We start from the raw sequence: 23,340 nt of genomic DNA, 5'->3' as shown, positions 1-23,340 counted from the left end.
AATATTTTAAGAACGAAGGCTAATAGAATTTTTCTGATTGTGGATTCGAGTTCAGCAACCCAAAAACCTTCAGAAAAGTATATTTTGATTCTTGTGGCAAAAAAAGTGTAATTTGGTTGGCCAGTGTTGTTCCTGATTCAAAGACCGCTACTTAAATTTTAAATATCTCGGGCTATAAAAGAGATATCGGAAAGATTAAAACATTTTTTGAAAGAATAAAACTAGCTCTTAAAAGCACCGTTACAAATTTATTCACAATTAATTACTCCACATAAAAACATAACCTCGAAAACAGCCAAAATTACGTTTTTTGACATTTTCTAACGGTTATATTTCAAAAATGAAGGCCAATCAAATTTTTCTGACTTCAGATTCGACTTCAGCACTCCAAAAACTACTAGAAAAGTATATTTTGGTTCTTGTGGCAATAACCTTGTTGACCAGTGTTATTTAACGATGTCTACGGGGTTGAAATTACTTTTTTTTTTTTTTAATAATAGCTATTCAATCAGAAATTCTAAATTTTATTAAAATATTGCAATCCACCTGTACATGATTTGTCACCGTTTCTTCGATACTTGCTTGATTTTTAAGATTGAGGTATCAATAAAAGTAATTTCACATATACATAATTCCAAAAATTAAATCTTTTAAAATATTATACAAAGTAAAGCAAAAAAGCCTTAAACAGCAAAAATTCGCCTACATATAACATTTTTTACTGTAATGATTGCATTTCTTATCCAAAAATATTGAATTAAATTTATTATTTTTAAGACAACTATACTCTTAATTTGACATATCAATTATAAATATACGTCATTTACAAGCTTCATGCGAAATAATTGAATTAGCAGTTTTAAGCAAAATTCAAGATATTTGATAGGAAATATTTCATATTCTTAATTTTTTTGACCTCCTACGAAGTTCAAAATTAATTTTTTTAAATAATATACATTCAGAAATTTTCTTAAATTGTTACAATCCATCTGTAGATGATTGCTTACAGTTTCTGTAATACTTGCTTGATTTTTATGATTGAGGTATAACTAGAAAGATGATATAACATACATATAAATTTCGAAAAAACAAATTATTTGAAAAACAGACAAAATATTATATTTTTTACTGCTATGATTACGTTCCTTATGCAACAATTATAAATCAAATTATTATTTTTCTAAGCAAATATGCGCTTAATTTGACATATCAAACATTAACTTACTTCAACTACAAGCTCCTTGAGAAATAATTGAATTATGTTTATAAGTTCAAGGTATTTGGTCGGATAAATTTTATATTCTAAAAACTTTGATTTTGATTTCAGAAAACTGCTTATTTTTTCGGTATTTGTATTTCAATCACAATAAATAGTGTCTCAAATAAAAGATTATAAATAATGGCTCACTGCGTATATTTTTATCAAATAATACAATAATGAAAATTACAATAATTTTTGAAGGTTTAATTTGAAAAATACAGTTTTAATTTTCATTTAAAATAGTAGTCAGAATGTGCATTTTAATTGGATCTATAAAACAGTTGCAGGAAGAAGATACAAATACTATCTGCAACGTTCTCTTCATCAAAATTATATTTTACAGTATTATTTGGCGCCAGTTAGCTACTTATCTTTTTGGCAACTTTAACGGGTACACACTTTTATACTTTTTTTTTAGCTACCAAACCTTCCAATTTCGCCCATGGGTGGTCTTGCCCCATTCATATCATATCTGATAGTAGAGAAGAGTGTACTTCAGACCAACGACCGTTAACCGATAGAATACATATTTGAATATTTGAAATTTGAAAAATGGTAAAGGATTTAGTTAGTAAGTCTCAAAACCCAATGTTCGATGTTATGCTCGTGTGTTGTATAAATAAATGAATATATTAGTAAGTGACAAAACCCAGCGTACGATGTTGTTTATGGATGTTTGTAAAGGATCGATGCGACGCACGGTGTCGTCTTTTGATAGGTATTGCATTGATGTATCTTCCTAAATAAAAAATATTCTTATCTACGATCCGTTAAACGGTTGAATACATATTTGAATATTTGAATGAAGGATAAATCAACAGAGTATTTTGAATATAAAACTAAATGAAAAAGGTGGAAATTTTTAAAGAAAATCCAATGTAAGAGGTGCAAACGTGTGTTGTATAAATAAAGGATTTTATTAGTAAATCAAAAACAAAACTGAATGTACGATGTTGTTTATGACTCTGATCTGTGGACCTGCTCCTATGGTTGAATACATATTTGAAATTTAAAAAAAGGTCAATGTAAGATCTGCGAACGTGTGATGTATAAACAAATGATTTTATTAGTAAGTCACGAAACCCAAAGGATCGATGCGCATGGTGTAGTCGTCTCAAAACCCAATGTACGATGTTGCTTATGACTCTGCTTTATAGACTAACCGACCGTTAAACGGTTGAATACATATTTCAATATTTGAATGATGGATAAATCAGCAGAGGATTCTGAATATAAAACTTAATGAAAAAGGTGGAAATTTAAAGAAAATCCAATGTAAGAGGTGCAAACGTGTGTTGTATAAATAAAGGAGTTTATTAGTAAATCAAAAAAACCCAATGTACGATGTTGTTTATGGTTGTTTGTAAAGGACCGATGCGACACATGCATGTGTCGTCTTTTGATAGGTATTGCATTGATGTACTTCAATAAGAAAATTCTTACTGATGTATAAATCAACAGAGGATCCTGAATATAAAACAGGTAAGGGAATGCTATATTTTCTTGAAGGGGAAAGACAGGTCAAATAATGCACTGAGTGTCAGGAGTGATAATTTTTCGATTTTTTTCTTAATTTCATATTAGGTTAAATGACCAAAATATTCGTCAGTCCATACTATAAAAGCAATAGTTGTGTGAGTTTTTGAATCAGTTTTAGTTCTTCAGTGAATACTTACAACCTACAACCTACAATCAACCAAAATGTCAAAATTAAAAAAAAAAATTAAATCTGCTGTGAATGTACCCAAGGAGGAGCCATCAGTCTCATCCCGGAAACCATACCTTAGTTTATCGAAGCTGATCCAGAAGAAGTAGTTCCCAATAACTTCAGCAAAAAGGATACTTACTAATTACGGTCTGCAAATTTTAGTCGAGCTTGACGACTATTTGATATGTCTAATTTTTTTAATATATTTTGCATTTTCATTTAAAAATTATATATATAATTTTTAGGTTTATGTGCCAAAACGTTGTAACAACCAAATGGATGAGGAGGACATCGCGGAGCTACACACGCTCTGCCTGGAGGTCATGGAGCCTTGGGATCGCTCCTTCGTGATTGATTTCCACGACAAAGAGCACCCAGGACAGTTGCAAAATCAGCAGCAACAACAAGTTTATCAACAACACCAACAACAGAAACATCAACAACACCAACAGCAGGAACAACACCAACAGCAGGAACAACAACATCAAGAAGAACTACAAGAACAACTTCAACAGCAGCAACATCAACATGAACAGCAACAACACCAACAGAAACTCCGAAGAGGGAGGAAACAAAAGAATGATGTCATTATTGAAGAGGTGGAACATATTTTGCCTACACTCTTCTTAAATTCTCAAAACGAATTACTTAATTCGCAAAAAAACTTTTTTAAATAAAATGAAAATTTAAAAAAATATTTTTCCTTTGTTTTTATTTTTGATTTCAGCGAATTAAAATTTTGACTGATTTAAGTACCAAAATTAAGCGGTTTAATTTAAATGGGCGGAAAATTGCTTTTAAAATCAACCCTATTCCAAGTCATGAAGATCCAACTTCATGGATAAGAAAGGCGATTGAAGATATGGTACGATTTGCTGTGAAAGGTCTAAATGAATCCGACAAGGTGGGAATAACGTTTTCTGGTAAAAGTTTTGCTCATGAGCGAGGTAGTGGATGGATCAACTACAAAACCTGTTCAGAGCTCAACATGGATGATGTTTGGGAAATGATTTCCAAAATATTCCAAAGTAATTCTGATGGCCTAAGCACGGATGTTTTTACTTTATCTATAACATCAGTTCAAATGCCAGCTGGAGAAGGAAGACAACCTACCTATATGTACAATTCTTTCAACGATAAAAAAAATATATTTATTATATTATAATAATCATTTCAATGTCATTACATCTTTAACTGCCGCATTTTGCTGTTCTTTCTACTGCGAGATTTTCCATGTACCCTACAATACAAAGAGTAAACATTATGGATGTTTGGCTCGTTGCTCGCAATGTCAGAGATCTCCAATATGTAAGGAAACTCAGAATCAAATTCAAATCAAACTTCATCATCATCATCAGTAAAACAACAATCTATATTCGCTTGTTTAAAAACCTACGGAGGGAGTCGAGAACACATTTGTGGGGAGTTCTTTTGTAAAAACTGTAAAAAACATGTACCCAAAGACCATATGTGTTTTATTCTGCCTGATACGAGAACGCCTAATTTGGAAAATTACGTATATGTATTTTATGATCTTGAAAGTCGTCAAGAAAAGGTAATTGGAGAGAAAATCTGGAATGAAGGCAGCAGTATCAAAAGTTTTAATAAAAAAACATGAACCAAATTTGTGCGTGTTTCAAAACAAATGTGGTCACTGTATAGAATTTCCTGACTTGGATTTCTGTCAATATTGTGGAATGTCAATGAACGTTATAAAAGGAGAAGAAATTGTACCTAAATTTATACAACATATACTAGAAATTAAAAAATTTAAAAAGGTGATTGTAGTTGCTCACAACGTTCAATCATACGATCACCAGTTCGTTTTAAACTATGTTTTAGAAAAAACGCACTTATCCCCCGAATTAATAATGCGTGGTACAAAAATAATATTAATGGAAATAGGAAACATAAAATTTATTGACTCCATAAATTATTTTCCTATGGCTTTATCGAAATTTCCAAAAGCAAAAGTGATGTCAAAATTTTGACAGGGGCGTGCTTGGAGTTCCGAAAACTTTTTCTGACTCAATATAACGTTGAGCCATTTATAGAATCGGTAACGATTGCTTCAGCTTGCAGTTAGCTATATAGGCGGAACTTTCTAAAACCAGACGCTATCGGACTAATACCGAAAAACGGTTACAGATGTGTTGACAATCAGTCACCAGAAGTCATCAAGTGGATGATTTCGGAAGAACGTAATAGAAAAATAAACATCAGACATTCGTATAAAGGAAAAGAGGTTTTAATCAACGGGGTAAAAGTTGATGGTTTTTGTCAAGAAACCAATTAAATTTTTGAATACCACGGATGCTATTACCATGGTCACCCTCTCTGCTTGAAGCATAAACGGGATGATCCTCTGCACGAGAACGAGAATGACACGTTGAACCGAAGGTATGAGACAACAAAAGCGAGGACAGAAAGACTGAGGGATTTCGGTTACGAGGTAATTGAAATGTGGTCTTGTGTGTTTCGGAAGAATCTCAAGTCGTTTAAAAAAGAAGACAGAGATTTCTTAAACTACCACGAACTTATTCAAAGTTCCCCTCTAAATCCTCGCGATGCTTTTTATGGCGGCCGAACCGGAAATGTCGTCGATTTCTACAAGTGTAAAAAAGGGGAAAAGATAAGGTACATAGATATATGTTCCCTCTACCCTTGGGTATGCAAGAATGGAAAATTCCCCATTGGACATCCCAAGATTCACATCACTGGTGATTCAGCCTGCTCAACTACTTCAAATTTGGAAGGAATGAATGGGCTCGTGAAATGTAAAATTTTACCTCCGGAAAACCTGCTTCATCCAGTTTTACCAATAAAGCAAAATTCTAAGCTCATGTTCTCACTATGTCGAAGCTGTAGTGATGAGAGAAATGTAGAATCATTGTGTTCTCATACTGATGAGCAAAGAGTGTTGGTTGGGACTCGGGTAATTGATGAGGTCAATAAAGCAGTGGAAAAAGGATACATCATACTCAATATATTTGAAATATGGGAGTATAATGTAGTCCAGTATAACCCGGATAAAAATTCAGATGATGGGCTGTTCACATCTATGATGAACAAATTCTTAAAAATAGTCGAGAAATGACCACTGGAAAGGATTTGTTTCCTTTTCTTACACTTTCTATTTTTGCTCGTCCACATGCAAAATTGCAAATATCAAAAGTATATACAATAATCCAAACCAACCACACAGCTGCATCATATTTTTGTCTAACCCATTAACAACCCTTTACAAAATCCACTTGTTGACACATATACCTGCTGTTTGTGCGTGCGCGAATGTTTTGCTTCTTCCGGCGCCATGTCTCGTCAAGTAATTGAAAAGATGGGTTTTCCCACTAATTAGGATCATATACACTGGCTAAACAATGAACATGTTCCGCTTTACAGGTCAAAGAGTTATTTTTTTCTCTCTTTTTTATGACACCGCACTGACCGACAGATAACTTCTATTCTTTTCATGCACCGTGTCGCCTTTCTTTTTCTTCTTTACCGCCTTTGTTTTGAAAATATGGGCACTCCAACATAAAACACATAAATTCAGTCCTGAAAAACTTTCAAGATATCATTTGGAAGATCACACAATATGTGTATCATCATTCATCTTCCTTTTCAGTCCTTCCCTCAAATGCAGATAAAATAATTTACAATTAAATTGTGAAATCAAGAGAAAAAAAGAAAATAGTAGAGAAATAAAATTATGACTGAATAAAAAAAAAACAATCTAATAGACTGAAAGAAAACAGTAACTGAATATAAAAAAATTCAAATGAAAAAACTATTGTTTGAAAAAACTATTCAAATGAAAAAACTATCGAATAAAAAAAACTATTCAAATGAAAAAACTATCGTTTGAAAAAAACTATTCGAATGAAAAAACTATCGAATAAAAAACTATCGAACGAAAAAACTATTCGAATGAAAAAACTATCGAATAAAAAACTATCGAACGAAAAAACTATTCGAATGAATGATTTTAAACTATCGAATGAATGAATATTTTACAACTATCGATAGTTTGATAGTTTTTATTCGATAGTTCCCATCACTAGTGGACTGTAGTTATTTTTGTTTTATGTAGGTTTTAATTAAAAGAATATTTTGTTTAGTTATAAATGTTAAATGTTTAATTATTCAATTTGTATTATTTTTATAATATTTCTAATTAATGTATTTTGTTAATAAATGTGATTAATTAATGTAATGTGAATTGTGAAATGTGATAGGTACTTATTTATTTTGGTTTTATGCTGCTGCTGCTGTTGCCTCTGCTTGTGATGCTGGTTGTCGTCAAAGTGAACAAGATAAGGCATTTTTCTTGTTTTCAAAGCAGAAGCAACGGCAGAACAAGAAAAATAAAAAATAGATAACTGTTACAACAGTTGCTTTTACACAATTTAAGAGAGAGAAAATATTATAGGGTATGATATGCAAAGTTTGTAAGTTGCCAAAAAAAACAAAAATTAAAAACAGTTATACAATATATAACAATCAAATTTTTAAGAAATAGAAATAAGTTTAATATTGTTTCAGAACAAGGGGTAAAGCGGAAAGATGAAATTTGGGCTAAAATCTAAACGCGTTGTCGTAGAGATTTGATTCTTTTTGTTATAGATAGAGGAGACTGATTTAAGGATAACTAAAAAATTTTGGAACTCCGCTATAACGTTTTGTTTGAACGTTGATCAAGTGTTGTGGGCATGACAAAATGTTGATTATGGGTAGGGGAAATTTTTTTTGACAATTCTAAAGGAGCCAGGTGAAAGATGAAGGGAAAAAAAATTAGGCGTCTCATACGGATTTTTTTCAAACACTCTGCGTTTCGAAATATGAATTTTTGAAAAATACCTACTTTTTTAAGGGTATTTTTGGGTAATTTTTGATTATTAGTTTTTTTTTTGGAGCGTTCAAAAACTCTCAAGTTATATGGGACATGTAGGGCTGATAAATGCGCATACATGTGCAAAAATTCGAATCGTTAAAAGAGTTTTGACTGAATACGGAGAAAAATAAGTTTTTAAAAAACAGGTTTTTTGGCCATTTTTAACAGATTTTCATCGTTTTTTTGTTCCTTTTTTTCTTTAATAGATAGAGGAAGATTATATATGGAGTAATGATAGACCATGACTACGACTATATGTGTGCGAAATTTCAATCATTTTCGTAAACACATTTTTGAGATAACGGTAAAATAAAATTTTAGAATTCAACAGGTTATAACTTTTTACCAAGAGCAGATAGAAATTTGATTAAACATTTATGAGCAACCTGATACAATTACCTTTCAATTGGTATACCACACAAAACGCTTGACTAACTACAAGCCACACAATGTTAAATCAAGAAACTTGCGAAAAACATCATACCACCAGTGGAGATCTGTTGCGCCATGAACAGCCACCAGTGTGGAAGGTGCAGGGAACTAAGTCCACGGGAACTAAGTCCACTGAGGGACTTCGTTCTCATTGAGTGGGAACAAAATCCACTTTAGTGAAGTGGTTTTCTTTCCCATTCAAGGTGGGATTGAATTCCACTCTCTAAGGGAACCTAGTACACACTCAAAAAAATCAAAAGAGAATTTATTTTCAACAACGATTTTTTAACGAAAGACGAAAGTAATCAAATAAGCGCGATTTTTCGTAAAAGTACTTTTTAGTAAAAAAAATCGAGCAGGGGCATAAGTCCCTATTTTTTTCGGAATCCAATTCGGGACTTAGGTATGTCCCTCACTACTGAGACATAAGTCCCAAAAGAAGAATTTTGGTACTCATTTCCCACATGTATTTGTTTTTATTTTTGCGTATAAGTACCTGAAGAGACAAGTTAATATGACCACTGCTGATGCAATAGTAGAACCGGTCTTGATTTATTTTTGTCGGTAGTACCTAGTCCAATGCACAGCACAATTACAAGATGTTGAAAAACATAAAAGAAGTTGGCAAACTTAATGGTTAGTCGAAATAGCATCGTGACAAAATAAGATCATGGAAAGTGAAAGTCTTTTCGAAAATATTTTTGATATGTATTCTTTTTAAGTTGATAACACGGTGAAGTGGAAAAACTTTTGCTCGCTTGAGAATAATTTGTACAAGCCAAACGCGAAGCGGAAAAAAATTTTGCCCAGGGGAGAATCAATTTTGAGGTGTGAAAATATAAATTCGAGCGAAAACACACCCTGTTTTCTTACGACGTTATCACGTAAAATCATTGTCCGTAAACCGGCTTTACAGACAACCTCTTTTTTTTACAGAAGCACAATACCTGGGGTCGAACTACGGCACACGATTACGATCATACATTAACGTTTCTGTCTCTATTTAATTATTAAAAAACGATAGGGACACATAGCAACCATCCGTTAACGAACGTATGCCGTAATTCGACCACTGTTTTCTTATGAAGTTATCACGTAAACTCATCGTTCGTAAACCGGTTTTACAGGCAACCACTTAAAAAAAAAATTATAGCTGAAGTGAAATAATAATAAATAAATAAATATGGGCACTTTTCTTTTTTTTTGTTTTCTTTGTTTTGTGACTCGTGGCAAAACTGGCGCGAATGTGAAGTGAAACAAATTGTAGGGAGTGCGAATGATCTGCGAATTCAGTAATATCAAGTAAGTTGAACAGAATGTCGGTCGTGCAGGGCTTTTTACCGACATTCGTTCAACTTTTTTTCGTCGAATTTACTAATAGCTAAATATTCGCAAATGATTGAAACTGTCACTTTTTCCCATTCGTCGAATTCTATAACAGGGGTGATTAAAAACAACGACAGTGCTTACAGTTATGAGTTGTACACACTTAAGTTTAATTTTGAAATCAATTCTCTTTGAAATAATCGATTTCAAAGTCAAAATTTGGGAAAAAAAAGTTTGAAAAGCACAACTATGACCGGATTCTTATAGCTAAAATAATGACAAAACACATATTTGATCTTACTGTTAGGTTTGATGGTCCCTTTCCGTTCTCTTACGATATATTATCTTATTTGAAATGGTGCATTAATATATTCGCCCTCTAAAAATGCCTTTATAAATTACAATTTTTCATACTTATTATAAAATGTCTTCTTTTCCAGTTCCACCTGGCCAAAAAGTGAGAAGACGAACAACTGCAAACAAAAAAGAACGGAGAAGAACGCAGTCTATAAATAATGCATTTTATTGCTTGAGAAGTAAAATTCCAAATGTTCCTTTCGACACGAAGCTCTCGAAGGTAAGGAAAAACAAAAACAACCAATTGAAGCCAACAAAGTTTAATAGTCCTGTCAATTTAGACATCCGAGGTTACATCATAGCCGTAGCTAGGATTTCATTTCGGGGGGGTTAGCTCAGACCAAACAAATTTTACTTGCGATATAGGTACTATAGGGCAAGTTTAGGATTCGTAAAAAAAATCGAACTCGAGATAACAATTTTACATGACATTACGATGATGGAGAATGCCAAAAAAGTGGGTCCGGCAATTCTGTCTGTCTGTCCGTCTGTCTGTCTGTCTGTCTGTCTGTCTGTCTGTCTGTCTGTCTGTCTGTCTGTATGTACCTCGAGCTACAGCCTAAACTATTTGAGCGATTTTGTTCAAACTTGGTAGTTAACAGTTTTGGGTGATTCCCTAGAGGACAAATTTTTTTTTAGGACCAAAACTAACGGTACCTGTCATATAACGGAAATAGAAAAGTTAATTTTTTTCAAAAACGGCTCTAACGATTTTGATTTAAATTTTTTGAGTATAGTATTAGACATTAGAGCCAACTTTCGAAATAAAAAAAATATTTTTTTTACCGTTATTAACGGTACATGTCATAGAACGGTTTCTTTGATTTATGAATATCTCGTTCAAGACCAACCCGATTTCAACGAAAATTTTTATACAAAAGCATTTAGGTAAAGGTAATATTAAAATCTTAGAAAATTTTCAAAAAATTCAGTTTTGGATTTTTAAAAAATATTTCAAATTTTTTTTTTGAAAAATCAGTTTTTTTAAAACGGGTTTATGAAAATTTTTGAAATTCGTTTTTATGCGTAAATAAATTATTTATTCAAAATGGCATACCAACTGTTTTTTTGAAAAATGTTAGAAAATGTTTATATATAAAAAATTATTTTTTTACAAAACGGCTCTAACGATTTTCGAAATTTTTTTTCTAAAAATTCCTTTTTATACAAGAAGTAAACTGGCATCCTTGGTTTTTTGTGAAAGATCATTTAAAACGGTATTTAATTAATTATAAAAACAGATTTTTTTTTTAATTTCTTAATTTTTCTTAATTTTCTTGAATAAAAAGCTTTAACATTAGAGTAACTTTAAGCATAAGAGCAAGTACGTGCGACCCCAGTCGTGCATTTTATTTTTTTTAGAAATCACAATACTTTGTATCAACTATATGTAACTGCAGTCGATTCTAAATCCCGCTAAATCAAATAGTCATTTGAAATGTGTAGAAGCGAAAAATTTGTTAATATCCTTTTTAAGTATTTTTTAGGAGAGGAATTCGTAGTTGAAAGTTTAAAAAAGCCCTGCTTACGGTAAACGAATTTAAAAATGGCCGAATATTCAGCGGCATTTCTAGTTTTGTAGGTACAAAGAGTGATAAGTTGGTTGATATAAATTGCGAGCGTTAGCGAGCAAGAAAATTTTTTTTAAGAAACAAATTTTAACCATTTTAAGGCTTTATAAAAAAAATTATTTCGTACAATTTAATATATAAAACATTGAAAAATGGACTTTTTCTTGCATTGAAATTTTGTAGCAGAAAATTGACAGGTACATTCTATCTATTGAGTTCTAAATGAAATTAGCAATACTTAAAAACCAAAATTTTAAATAATCCAAGTTGTTTGACATGAGCTAATTACACTGGTCAACAAGGTTTTTGTTACAGAAACCAGGGTATACTTTTCTATAGGCTGAGCTCGAATCCGAAGTCAGAAAAATTCTATCACATCATATTTTGGAGATATTCCCGTTAAAAAATCGAAAATACCGATTTTTACCAGTTTTCAAAGTTATTTTTTAGCGTTTACTTATTTTTTTTTAATTAAATTTGTAACAGTTTCTAAAAGAATTGTGTCAAAATTTTAAAGCGATTGGTACAGAACTTTTCGATATTTGCTATTAAAAGCAAATAAATATGAGATGCCCCAAACACTTTGATTTCAAGTTATGATTTCTCGAGGAAGAAAATAGATATTTAAAAGATTTAAACGGATTTAGAGAGACAAAACTTAATTCTTTTAGAAACTGTTACAAGTTCAATTTAAAAAAAAATAAGTAAACGCTAAAAAATAACCCTGAAAACTGGTAAAAAGCGGCATTTTCGATTTTCTAACGGGAATATCTCAAAAACGTGATGTGATCGAATTTTTCTGACTTCGGTTTCGAGCTCAGCACACAAAAAACCTATAGAAGAGTATACCCTGGTTTCTGTAACAAAAAAGAAGTTTAATTTTGTTGACCAGTGTTATACTTCACTTTGAAATTTAACAATAAACTGAAATTGTTTAATTTTATAATTTGAAACAAAAGAATAACGAAATGTTGTAAATACAGTGCTTTGCAAAAGTATAATCGCACCATATAAAAATGCTATTTATATAAAACCGAGTATTGCAGCGACACCCTACTATTTTTTTTTATTAAAGGGGATCAAAAAACAGGAATAATAAGAAGAACAAAATGTCCCGTTACTTTCTCTTATAATTTTTAGAAATAAAAACAAGTTTTTCTTCCATTGCAAAAGTATAATTGCTTTTTTTTTATTTTGAGTATGGCCAACAAGGTTTTTGTTACAGAAACCAAGATATACTTTTCTAAAGGTTTTTTATGTGCTGAGCTCGAATCCGAACTCAGAAAAATTCTATCACATCGCGTTTTTGAGATATTCCCGTTAGAAAATCGAAAATCCCGCTTTTTACCAGTTTTCGAGGTTATTTCCTAGCGTTGGTAGGTACTACAGTCTCTGAATAAATCGATAAATTTATTTTCGCTTACATACTGGATTTAAGGTTAACATAGAACAAAAGTGGGTAATAAGCAACTGAAGATATCTCGGACAGTAGAAAAGATGTCTGAAAGATTTAAATAGATTTAAGGGTAATATTTCAAAAACGAGATGTGATCGAATAAGTCCGTCTTTGGATTCGAGTTCGGCCACCGAAACCCTTTGAAAAAGCATAGCTTAGTCTCGGCACCAAAAGCCTGCATGAGTACTTGTGGTATTTAAAGGGTTCTCAAAAGAGCATTTTAAGGTGTTAATATAGTGCTTAAGGAAATGGTCAAAGAGATAAAAACTCTTTCTAATGGACCAAACAATTTTTGTTTTCCTTTATACAAACTTCATCGACAGCTTCTGCAACGATGCAAAATTGGTAGTGATTTTAAGGGAGATTTTCATATAGGTAATCAAATCACTAAAATACAAAAACAAATCATTTAGTGCTGCACATATTAGACTTGTATATGTTTATAATATAGGTATCTTTTGATTTTCTGAAAAAAAAATTTCGGGGGGGGAGGGGGGGGTTAAACCCCCCACCCCCCCCCCCCCCCTAAATACGGCTATGGGTTACATTAATTCCCAGCAAGCTGAAATTTGGTAGGATTGTTGGAAACACCATCATAAATTAAATCTAAAAAGTCCTCATCGATCCGGGACCTGGAAAAAAATTTACTTGGGGTCAAAGGTCGCAAAAACTCGTTTTTCACGATTTTCAGCAAAACCAATACCAATTTTATTAGTGTACAGTGTACACACTGGGCACAAAAATGTGCCAACTCCTTTGTCACACAATTACATAAAGCCTTTGCAGTTGTACAGTACCTTGCCATATTATTAGGCCCAAGTGAAAAAAATACAATTTTTCGGTTCAGTTTTTGCTCAGTTTTTAAAGTTTTTGTCGAAATATCTTGAATTTTTTTGTTCCATTTACTTGCACATATCATGTAGATACTTTTATAAAAATAACGTACAAAAGGGGATAAGCTCCAAAAAACGTACCCTGTGGAATTCACGCCCGGATAATTACCAGGCCGGTCCAATACTTAATTTCTTGTACCGAGGAATAACGTGACATTCTTAACTTTATGGCAAGGACCCAATCTTGCATAAGTATAGAAGCTTAGAACCTCGAGGCTATTCCGAAATCGTAGAATCAGAACGTTCCCAAGCTCCTTTTTGTGTTGGTCTGGAGTTATGGCGTTTTCCACAATATAAAAAGAACTTCATCCTTTCCCTGAGATAGTACAACAGCCAATAATGACCAGAGGATGTTTTTTTATTGGAATAATGTATGTTTACCAGTCTAAATTTAAATTTTTGCCATTGCGTTATTTACTTAAACTTACTTATCATTATTGTGAACTAATTTTTTATTATTATGTTAACGACTTAACTTGTAACCCATTGTGAATTTATCTTTCGTCATTCTATTCTTTCGTTAAAATTTCGTCATTCCTTTGTAAAGCTCTGCCGTGGCTATCACGGCACAATAAAGTTGAGTTCAAGCCAAGAAAGGTCGTATAAAAAGCGTGTTTGATTTTTTAAAAGAGAAGACTAAGAAACTTTAATATAAAACCCTATAAAAAACTACAGTCCACTTAAACCCATTTACATTTGATCCGTTCGAACCGGATTAGTGCTTAGTGCTAAAAAATAAGAATAATTAAAACAAATTCGTATTTGTTGAGTTTCGTAGCTCGTCTCGAACGGCGGGAGACACGAGGAAAAACCTTTTTTGTCGGTTCTGTTGTGTTTTCGGCAATACTTTATTGCAATTTGCAATTCGTGTGTGCATAACACCTAATAAAGTGCAAAAACCAACCCCCAAAATAGTTAAATTATTTCGTGTTTCATTAAATAATTCAAATCACGTGCAAATCGAAATTTGCAGACGACCCGTTAAATTTATTGCAACGGTAGTTCTTAAAAAAAAAAAGCTTTTTATCATTGCGGTTGTGCGAAGTTAAAAAAAAATCGAAGAGAAAAGCTTCTTTGTCATGCGCTTGTGTCGTCTTCGTGTGTAAGGTTTAAAAAAAAATAGAAAAAGACTTGTCTGTGTTTGTGGTAGTGTCGTCGCGTTTGTCGCGTGCTTAGTGCATTTCTTGTATGTACGAAATACCTACAACAAATAGTAAAAAACAACCACCCAAATACCTTTCATCATCACACATTAAAAATAATTCGTGTACCCTCATATATTTGGTTTTTTGTTAAAGTACAGTGCAAACAAAATCTGCTCTAACGTCTGTTACTCTTTCTTTCAAATTCCAACGGTGTTCTTTTTTTGTGTTTGTGTATACTCCTCATACATTCTTTGCGAGTTGAGTTGTCCGCGCATAAAAATACAAGAGAAAATAAATAGGGGAAATCAAATGTGTGTGTATGTGGTTGAAATTTGTGAGTTTTGTTAAATGCACAAACGTCAAAATTTAGTGCTGCCACTTTTGAATTTAAAGTACTTTTTTGTTTATTTTTGCGTACGTATTTAATTTAACTTTATTTTGTTTTCTTTTCGATATGGATGTGTTAAAACGTCAACGTGCTGCTTTAAAAGGGCAAGTTACGCGAATTTCGGCCGCTTGTCAAACACCTTCGTTACAAGTGTCAAAAGCACGGGCTTTAAAAAAAAAATTAGACGGCTATATGACCGATTTTGAACGAATTCAAAATGAAATAGAAGCAATGTTAGATGATGAAGCAGATTTAGCATCCGAAACCGACTATCGTGTCGAGTTCGAGGATTCGTACTATAATAATGCTGCTATTCTATCTGACATAATCGAATCGCAGGGTGTTTCTAATCCATTCGGTGGTGGTGCGAGTGATGAGCTCAATAAATCGTTACAAATTTTAACTGACAACCAAAGCGCGTTAACCGAAATGTTAAAAACAGTCAGTGAACAATCGCGTAGATCCATAAACATAACAAAGGTCGATTCGAATACGCGACTTCCACAAACGAAGCTACCGGAGTTTCATGGTGGTTATGACGAGTGGATGCGGTTTCACGATTTGTTCGTCGCGATGGTCCAGTCAAAAGAAAATATTTCGGGAGCCGAAAAAATGGACTATTTGCTTTCATGCCTTAAAGGCAACACGTCGTCGGTCATAAAACATTTGTCTCCCAGCAATGCCAATTTCGACGTGGCATGGGATCTGTTAAAATCGCTGTTCGATAAACCCCAGTTTATAACGGTTGCACACTTCGACAATCTTTTTGAGTTTCCAACGCTTAAAGGCACCGGTTTAGACGAAATAAAGTGTTTCTTTAGAATTATAAGCGAAAACATAAACGCGTTACGTGCTCTTAAAAAGCCAGTTGAATCTTGGAATACGCTATTAGTGTATGTACTCGCAAAAAAGATGGACGAAGAAACCCGAGTTTTGTGGGTCCGAGCCACTAAAACCAAAGAAGATCCAAGTATCGAAGATCTTATTGAATTTTTAAAAGATCGCATAAACGAGCTCGAAAGCCTTAACTTATCGCGAGACGTGCGTGTTAATAAAAAAGTCGCCTGTAAAACTCCGAGTAAACGCGTCTTAAGCACATCTATACAACCGTGCATAAAATGTAAACGAAACCACTTTCTGTACCAATAAAATTTGTGAAAATTGCCTCCGCGTAAAACATAACATCTCTGAGTGTAAATTTTCTGTATGTAGGCTTTGCTCGCAAAAACATAATACGATGTTACATCAAGGCCAAGTTGGGCCTGACGTAAGTTTACCGGGTTGTTCAAGAAATATAGCTTGTGGAATGTCGGTACATTCAGTAAATCATGCGCTCCGGGAGTGCTACACACTTTTACCTACGGCTATAGTTTCTGTTGTTGACGTTCGCGGCCAGCTACATAAATGCCGAGCATTGCTGGATTCCGGGTCGCAGGCAACGTTAATTTCAGAAGATTGTGTACAACGGTTAAATTTAAAGAGATCTCACGCTAGAATACCTATTCATGGAATTGGGCAAAACGGCAGTTCCTTGGGAACAAGAGGAGTTGTAAGTTTGAGTTTACACTCATCAGGTGAGTCAAAGTTTATGATTTCTACAAACGCATATATACTCTCAAAATTGACTGGCGATTTACCTACTTTACCGATTCCAAAATCAAAACTTGCGTTTTTCGAAAATCTTCAGTTGGCTGACCCTCAATGTTTTATACCCAGCAAAATCGATATTTTGCTCGGATCTGATGTTTTCTTCGATATTCTTTCGGATGGTAAAATCGTTCATCCGTCAGGTTCGCCAACAGCTCAAAACACTGCTTTCGGGTGGATACTCGCAGGAAACATCTCTTCTGATAGTCAGCAACAATTTAAAATCTTTACAACCGCGATTGATCGCGATTATCTGTTCCAAAGATTTTTGGGATTCGAAGACTTTCCAGAGATCCACTCTTCGCAATCCGACGTACATGAGCAGATCGAAAATCACTTCGTTTCAACCCACTGTGTTCGGCCCGATGGTCGATATGTAATAAGGCTTCCATTTAAAACGTCAACCGTTGAGTTCGGGAACTCACGGAACGCGGCTCTTCGTGTCCTTCATTCTATGGAACGAAGATTTATTAATAATCCTGATCTAAAACAGGAATATATTCGATTTATGCGTGAGTATGAGCTATTAGGTCACATGGCACCCGTTTCGCCGAGCGAATCACATCAGCCTTCCTTTTATATGCCTCACCACGCAGTCTTAAAACCCTCTAGCACAACGACAAAGCTGAGGGTAGTATTCAATGCGTCTTGTAAATCAAGTAATGGCATTTCGCTTAACGATTGCTTGATGGTAGGACCTGTCATACAAAACGATCTTGTGACCTCGCTAATAGGATTTCGAAAATTCCCGGTAGCAGTAAAGGCGGATATTGCTAAAATGTATCGCCAAATCTTGGTCAACGACGATGACAACAACTACCAACGAATTGTTTGGAGAGAGGACGTTAACCAAGAGCCTATCGACTATCGCCTCTTGACTCTGACTTATGGAACGGCTCCGGCATCCTTTATTGCTACCAGAGTCCTCAAGCAGATAGGTATTGACGGTTCAACAAAATATCCTCAGGCCAGCAACAGCCTTAAGTTTCATTTTTACGTCGATGATTACAACGAAGGGTTCTACTCAGTTGAAGACGCGGTTCAAACTAAAAACGATTTGTGTAAAATCCTAAGGGAATCGGGAATGGAGCTTCGGAAATGGGCTTCTAACTCTTCGACATTCCTATCAACATTTGAAGCCGAAAGCCTCGAAATTTCAAGTGACCTGCCGATGGGTGACTCTAGCGTTAAATTACTTGGTTTAGTTTGGGATACTGAAGCTGATATCTTCAAATTCAGTCTACAGTTACCGTCGTTACGATCCCAAATCTCCAAGAGGGAGGTTTTATCTGATATCGCTCGGATCTTTGATCCACTAGGTTTGCTTTCGCCTACCATAATCAAAATGAAACTTTTTATGCAGAAGTTATGGCTTAAAGGAGTAAGTTGGGATTCGATAATTCCTTCAGAACTCTACGACGAATGGGCTGATATTAGGGCAGATCTAAAAAACATTGCATTAATTCGTATTGCCCGATGGATCCAGCATGAAAAAGGGGAATTGATTGAGCTGCATGGATTCGCGGATGCGTCTGAATCCGCGTATGCTGCAGCAGTATACTGTCGTGTTAAAAGATCTGATGGACGCGTTTCCACATCGCTCGTTTGTGCTAAAACGCGTGTCGCACCAGTAAGAAAGAAGTTGACCATTCCCAAGCTCGAGTTGTGCGGCGCTTTACTGCTAACCAAGCTGCTTAGCAAGACTAAAGAGTCACTCAACTCACACAACATCGAATGCTTTGCATACACAGACGCGTCGACAGTGTTGCATTGGATCCAGGGATATCCTCGCCCTAGAAATGTTTTTGCCGATAATCGATTAGCGCAAATTACTGCTCAATTACCGTCTTCAGTTTGGCATTATGTGCGTTCTGCAGAAAATCCAGCGGATTGTGGTACTAGAGGCATTATGCCCAAACATTTGCCTTCATTAGATTTGTGGTGGGAAGGACCGTTATTCCTCCAAAAATCCGATGTTATTTTTACGCAATTGCCTAGTTCAAACCTAGCCGTCGAAGAAACCGAAATTTCTTGTTTCGCTATCTCAGCCGAGCCTGAGTGGGATATTTTTCAATGGTCTAGTAGCCTCAACCGACTTCTTCGCGTCGTTGCGCGTTGTATACGTTTAATTCGAAAGTACCGTAGGCCTAGGATTCCCTTGAATAATTGGTGGCTGTCACCGAGTGACATTCATTCCGCTAAGATCGCTGTACTCAGATTATCGCAAAGAACATCGTTTTCCGATGAAATTGATTGTTTACTTCGTAATAAACCCGTTGCAGCGAAAAGCAAAATCTTCAGAATGAACCCGTTTATTGATGAATGTGGTGTACTACGTGTAGGTGGTAGGTTGTCCAATGCCGAGGTGCCATTTAATCAAAAGTATCCTGTAATCCTTCACAAGAGGCATCGATTAACAGACCTCATCGTTCTGGATTGCCATATGCGTAATCTTCATGCGGGAATTCGCCAAATGACATACTTATTATCGTTGGAGCATTTCATCGTCGATGTACACCACGCGGTCAAGAGATGCATCTATAAATGCCCAAATTGTATGAGACAGCGTGCAATTCCCTTTAAACAGCAGATGGGAGATTTACCTAGGCAGCGACTGGAGCCAGGATTAGCTTTCAACAACGCCGGCGTCGATTACGCTGGTCCCTTTATCGTTAGTTCTTGGAAAGGTCGTGGTGCCAAGCGATTTAAAACCTATATCGCCTTATTCGTCTGTTTAGCTACCAAGGCTCTTCATTTAGAAGCAGTTACGGATTTGACTTCAGAAGCCTTTATAGCTGCCTTACGACGTTTCGTTGCCAGACGTGGACGGTGCGACACCATCTTCAGCGACAATGGCACGAATTTCGTCGGCGCCAATAGCAGCTTCGCGAATGGTCCAAACAATTTTTCTCAGACCAATTTCAGGGTGATGTCACCGACGAATTGACGACCCAGGGCATAAACTGGCGCTTTATACCTCCACATGCTCCACACTTCGGCGGCCTGTGGGAGGCTGGCGTCAAAACGGTGAAGTTTCACCTCCGGAGAATACTAGGCAATACCATAGTTTCGTACGAGGAATTTACTACAATACTTTGTCAGATAGAAGCTTGCGCCAATTCTCGACCGTTGTGTTCCCGTTTTGAAGGAGACGTGGATCCTCTTACGCCAGCACATTTTTTAATTATGCGTCCCATGACAAGTGTTCCTGACCAGCCCATAGACGATGGCGTCAAAACGTTAAAGAGATGGCAGTATGTTCAGCGACTTGTTCAACAGTTTTGGAAAAGGTGGTCGAGCGATTACATCAGTCAGCTCCAAAAACGAAACAAATGGGCTGAGAAGCTCAAAGACATCGAAATAAATGATATCGTTATCATCAAAGACGACAATCAGCCCCCATGTCATTGGCTTGTTGGTAGAGTTACTCAAGTCTATCCAGGAACTGATGGTTTAGTTCGAGTAGTATCCGTTAGAACATCCAAGGGAGAAGCAAAGCGACCGATTTCCAAGCTATGTCCGCTGTTCATAGACATTTAGTTGAAATATCTTTCAACGGCGGGAGGATGTTTACCAGTCTAAATTTAAATTTTTGCCATTGCGTTATTTACTTAAACTTACTTATCATTATTGTGAACTAATTTTTTATTATTATGTTAACGACTTAACTTGTAACCCATTGTGAATTTATCTTTCGTCATTCTATTCTTTCGTTAAAATTTCGTCATTCCTTTGTAAAGCTCTGCCGTGGCTATCACGGCACAATAAAGTTGAGTTCAAGCCAAGAAAGGTCGTATAAAAAGCGTGTTTGATTTTTTAAAAGAGAAGACTAAGAAACTTTAATATAAAACCCTATAAAAAACTACAGTCCACTTAAACCCATTTACAATGTACTTTGAATAGCTGTGCTCGTCTGGTCTTATAAAAAAGAAAAAAACTACCCCAAATCTAAGAACATTTTTTACTTTCCAGACGACCAGAGCTTCTATATTTATGCAAGATTGGGTCCTTGCCATAAAGTTAAGAATGTCACGTTATTCCTGGGTACAAGAAATTAAGTATTGAACCGGTCTGGTAATAATCCGGGCGTGAATTCCACAGGGTACGTTTTTTGGAGCTTATCCCCTTTTGTACGTTATTTTTATCAACAAGTATGAATTTTTAAACTTTTTTCAAGTCAATCCGTATCTACATGATATGTGCAAGTAAATGGGACAAAAAAATTCAAGATATTTCAACAAAAACTTTAAAAACTGAGCAAAAACTGAACCGAAAAATTGTATTTTTTTTCGCTTGGGCCTAATAATATGGCAAGGTACTGTAGATTCTGCCAAAAATTACGTTCTGTTTGCTAACGTATGCCGTCATCTCAATCTCTTTGCTCGTTTAATGTATCACGTAATTGTCTTTCATACACTTGAGGTTTCGTGAACGGATGCGGCGCAGCGGTTTGGCCCCTGATTTTCGTTTCCAAATTTGATACAAAAATGATTGTACTGAAAATGTTCGAATCTTATGGGGTTTTCGTTTGGTAAAGCTATAATTTTGATCTATAAATTAATTTTTTTCGTTACGAAACGAATACGTTTGCAGATGTATTTTTATTTGCTATAATATTGGTGTGTATTTTTTGTCTCTGAACCAGGCAGCAATCGCAGTAATTGTCAAAATATTGACTCGAACGTTGATTTATTTTGTCCAAAGAAGATTTTGTCCATTTGAATTCAAGACTATTTTAATTTTGTCTTGAAACCAATGATGCATAGTGGTGTTAGCAAATGAGGGGAAATTGATCTAAGAACAAAAAATAAATTTTTTTTTTGGCCAAATGAAGGCAAAAATGAATCAGTTTTTTGACAGATCTAAATAAAAAAATAAATTTATTTTTGTACCAAACGAAAACCTCATTATTCTGTTCTCAGCTCGCAGTTTTTCTTTCACTGTTGTTTTCGTTTTGAATTTATTGTTTGTGCCTAGTGCATTTGTTGGCCGCATTTGGTTTGTGTGCCTACTATTTGAAATTAAATTAAATAAAAATAAATCATGCATCAACAAAGCCATAGAGGAAGGAATACCTAGAGAGCTGACTCGTACTCCCCTTCCCTAAAACACCCGCAAATTTAATTTCACATAAATTGGTATACATCATTGTATATGAATTTTCACAGTACTCTCACGCGACGAAAATTTATTAGCGCCATCCTTGGGCCTGGACAAGTAACATTTTTCTTGCAGTTTTTTGTTGAAATCTTTACAGAAAGAACGAGAGGCCAAGTTCGAACGAGACAGCGAAAACGGGAAAGGAGAAGGAATCGACAAAGAAAGAGAAAATAAAGAATGCAAATAATAAAAATAATAAAATGACAGCTGTTTTTTGTTTTGAGAAGTAGATGGAAAAAATAAAGGTAGTAAACTGTTTCTTACTAGGTAGTTGCTGGCAGCTAAGATTTTTTTTGTTATAAGAAGTATATGGAAGAATATAATGAGAAAATACCGTCTCTTGCTAGCAAATGATGTGTGTTTATGAATATTTTTTTGTCGTGTGGTCTTTGTATGTATATGAACTTTCATGTTCATAAGATTTTGGATGTGTGTATTTTCATTTGTGAACTTCTTGCTTGCTTGTGTAGGTATGTAGGATTTTTTTGTTTTGATTTTCAATTTGGTGTGCATGAAATCGTCGTAGGATTTGGTATTTGATTTAGAATTGATACAGTGCGGTTCACATGTTTAGACGCACCAATTTTCGTTTACATAAATTTCATTTTTTTTTTGTGTGTGTGCAAGAATAACCAAAAAAATTATATTTATTAGAATGGTTATTTAGTTCTTAATAGAAAAACAAAAAGAAATAGTGGGTGAGTTGAAGTTAACGGTACTTTTTAGTCCTTCTTGTCTGTGATGTAAGAAAAAGGGCAGCTTTTTTCGGTTCACATGATTAGACGCACACCTTAAGACTGGGTTCCCTTTTTCAGCAAAGTCAAATCTCATGTAAAAGCATTTGTGTGTATTAGTGAATGTGTTTCGCTCTCTCGCCATCGAATTCTCTGGTTTTTTACTCTCAGGATGTTGGTTATGGTTTTCATTCATTGTCTCTTTGTGAGATCGGCATCGCACTCACGCGTGCGGGGCACACTGGGGAAATTTGTATGGGAGTGCGGAAAAAATTAAATAAAAACTGAACCACTGAATAGATTTGAATGAAATTTTCAGGGATGACAGTTTTCGTCGTAAGAAATTATTATTATTCATTTCCGCCCAC

The 23,340-nt window shown here is 34.7% G+C and overlaps 2 protein-coding genes across 2 annotated transcripts; both read left to right on the top strand.

Moving 5' to 3' along the window:
- Positions 1-1,813: 1,813 nt before the first annotated feature.
- LOC129905709 (forkhead box protein P2-like) lies at positions 1,814-4,134 on the top strand. Its single transcript, XM_055981253.1, has 3 exons — positions 1,814-1,867; positions 3,215-3,568; positions 3,697-4,134. The coding sequence occupies exons 1-3, from the start codon at positions 1,814-1,816 to the stop codon at positions 4,132-4,134; spliced, it is 846 nt and encodes a 281-aa protein (XP_055837228.1).
- Positions 4,135-15,623: 11,489 nt separating this feature from the next.
- On the top strand, positions 15,624-20,618 carry LOC129905699 (uncharacterized). Its single transcript, XM_055981241.1, has 3 exons — positions 15,624-16,324; positions 16,644-19,907; positions 20,282-20,618. Exons 1-3 carry the CDS (start codon positions 15,624-15,626, stop codon positions 20,616-20,618), a joined length of 4,302 nt encoding a protein of 1,433 aa, XP_055837216.1.
- The last annotated feature ends 2,722 nt before the right edge of the window (positions 20,619-23,340 follow it).

This window comes from Episyrphus balteatus, chromosome 1 (genome assembly GCF_945859705.1).
Source record: "Episyrphus balteatus chromosome 1, idEpiBalt1.1, whole genome shotgun sequence".
Classification (NCBI taxonomy): Eukaryota; Metazoa; Arthropoda; class Insecta; order Diptera; family Syrphidae; genus Episyrphus; species Episyrphus balteatus.
Note: the sequence above shows the minus strand (reverse complement) of the source record. Positions and strands in the feature narration are given on the sequence as shown.

Excerpts from the sequence above, each read along its gene's own strand:
- LOC129905709 (XM_055981253.1), top strand. The coding sequence starts at position 1,814 with ATGGTAAAGGATTTAGTTAGTAAGTCTCAAAACCCAATGTTCGATGTT. Across the intron at positions 1,868-3,214 it reads CAATGTTCGATGTTATGCTC|GTTTATGTGCCAAAACGTTG; the intron begins GTGTGTTGTATA and ends TATAATTTTTAG. Across the intron at positions 3,569-3,696 it reads ATGATGTCATTATTGAAGAG|CGAATTAAAATTTTGACTGA; the intron begins GTGGAACATATT and ends TTTTGATTTCAG.
- LOC129905699 (XM_055981241.1), top strand. The coding sequence starts at position 15,624 with ATGACCGATTTTGAACGAATTCAAAATGAAATAGAAGCAATGTTAGAT. Across the intron at positions 16,325-16,643 it reads TCTTGGAATACGCTATTAGT|GCTTTGCTCGCAAAAACATA; the intron begins GTATGTACTCGC and ends TTCTGTATGTAG. Across the intron at positions 19,908-20,281 it reads TTCGTTGCCAGACGTGGACG|TGTTCCTGACCAGCCCATAG; the intron begins GTGCGACACCAT and ends TCCCATGACAAG.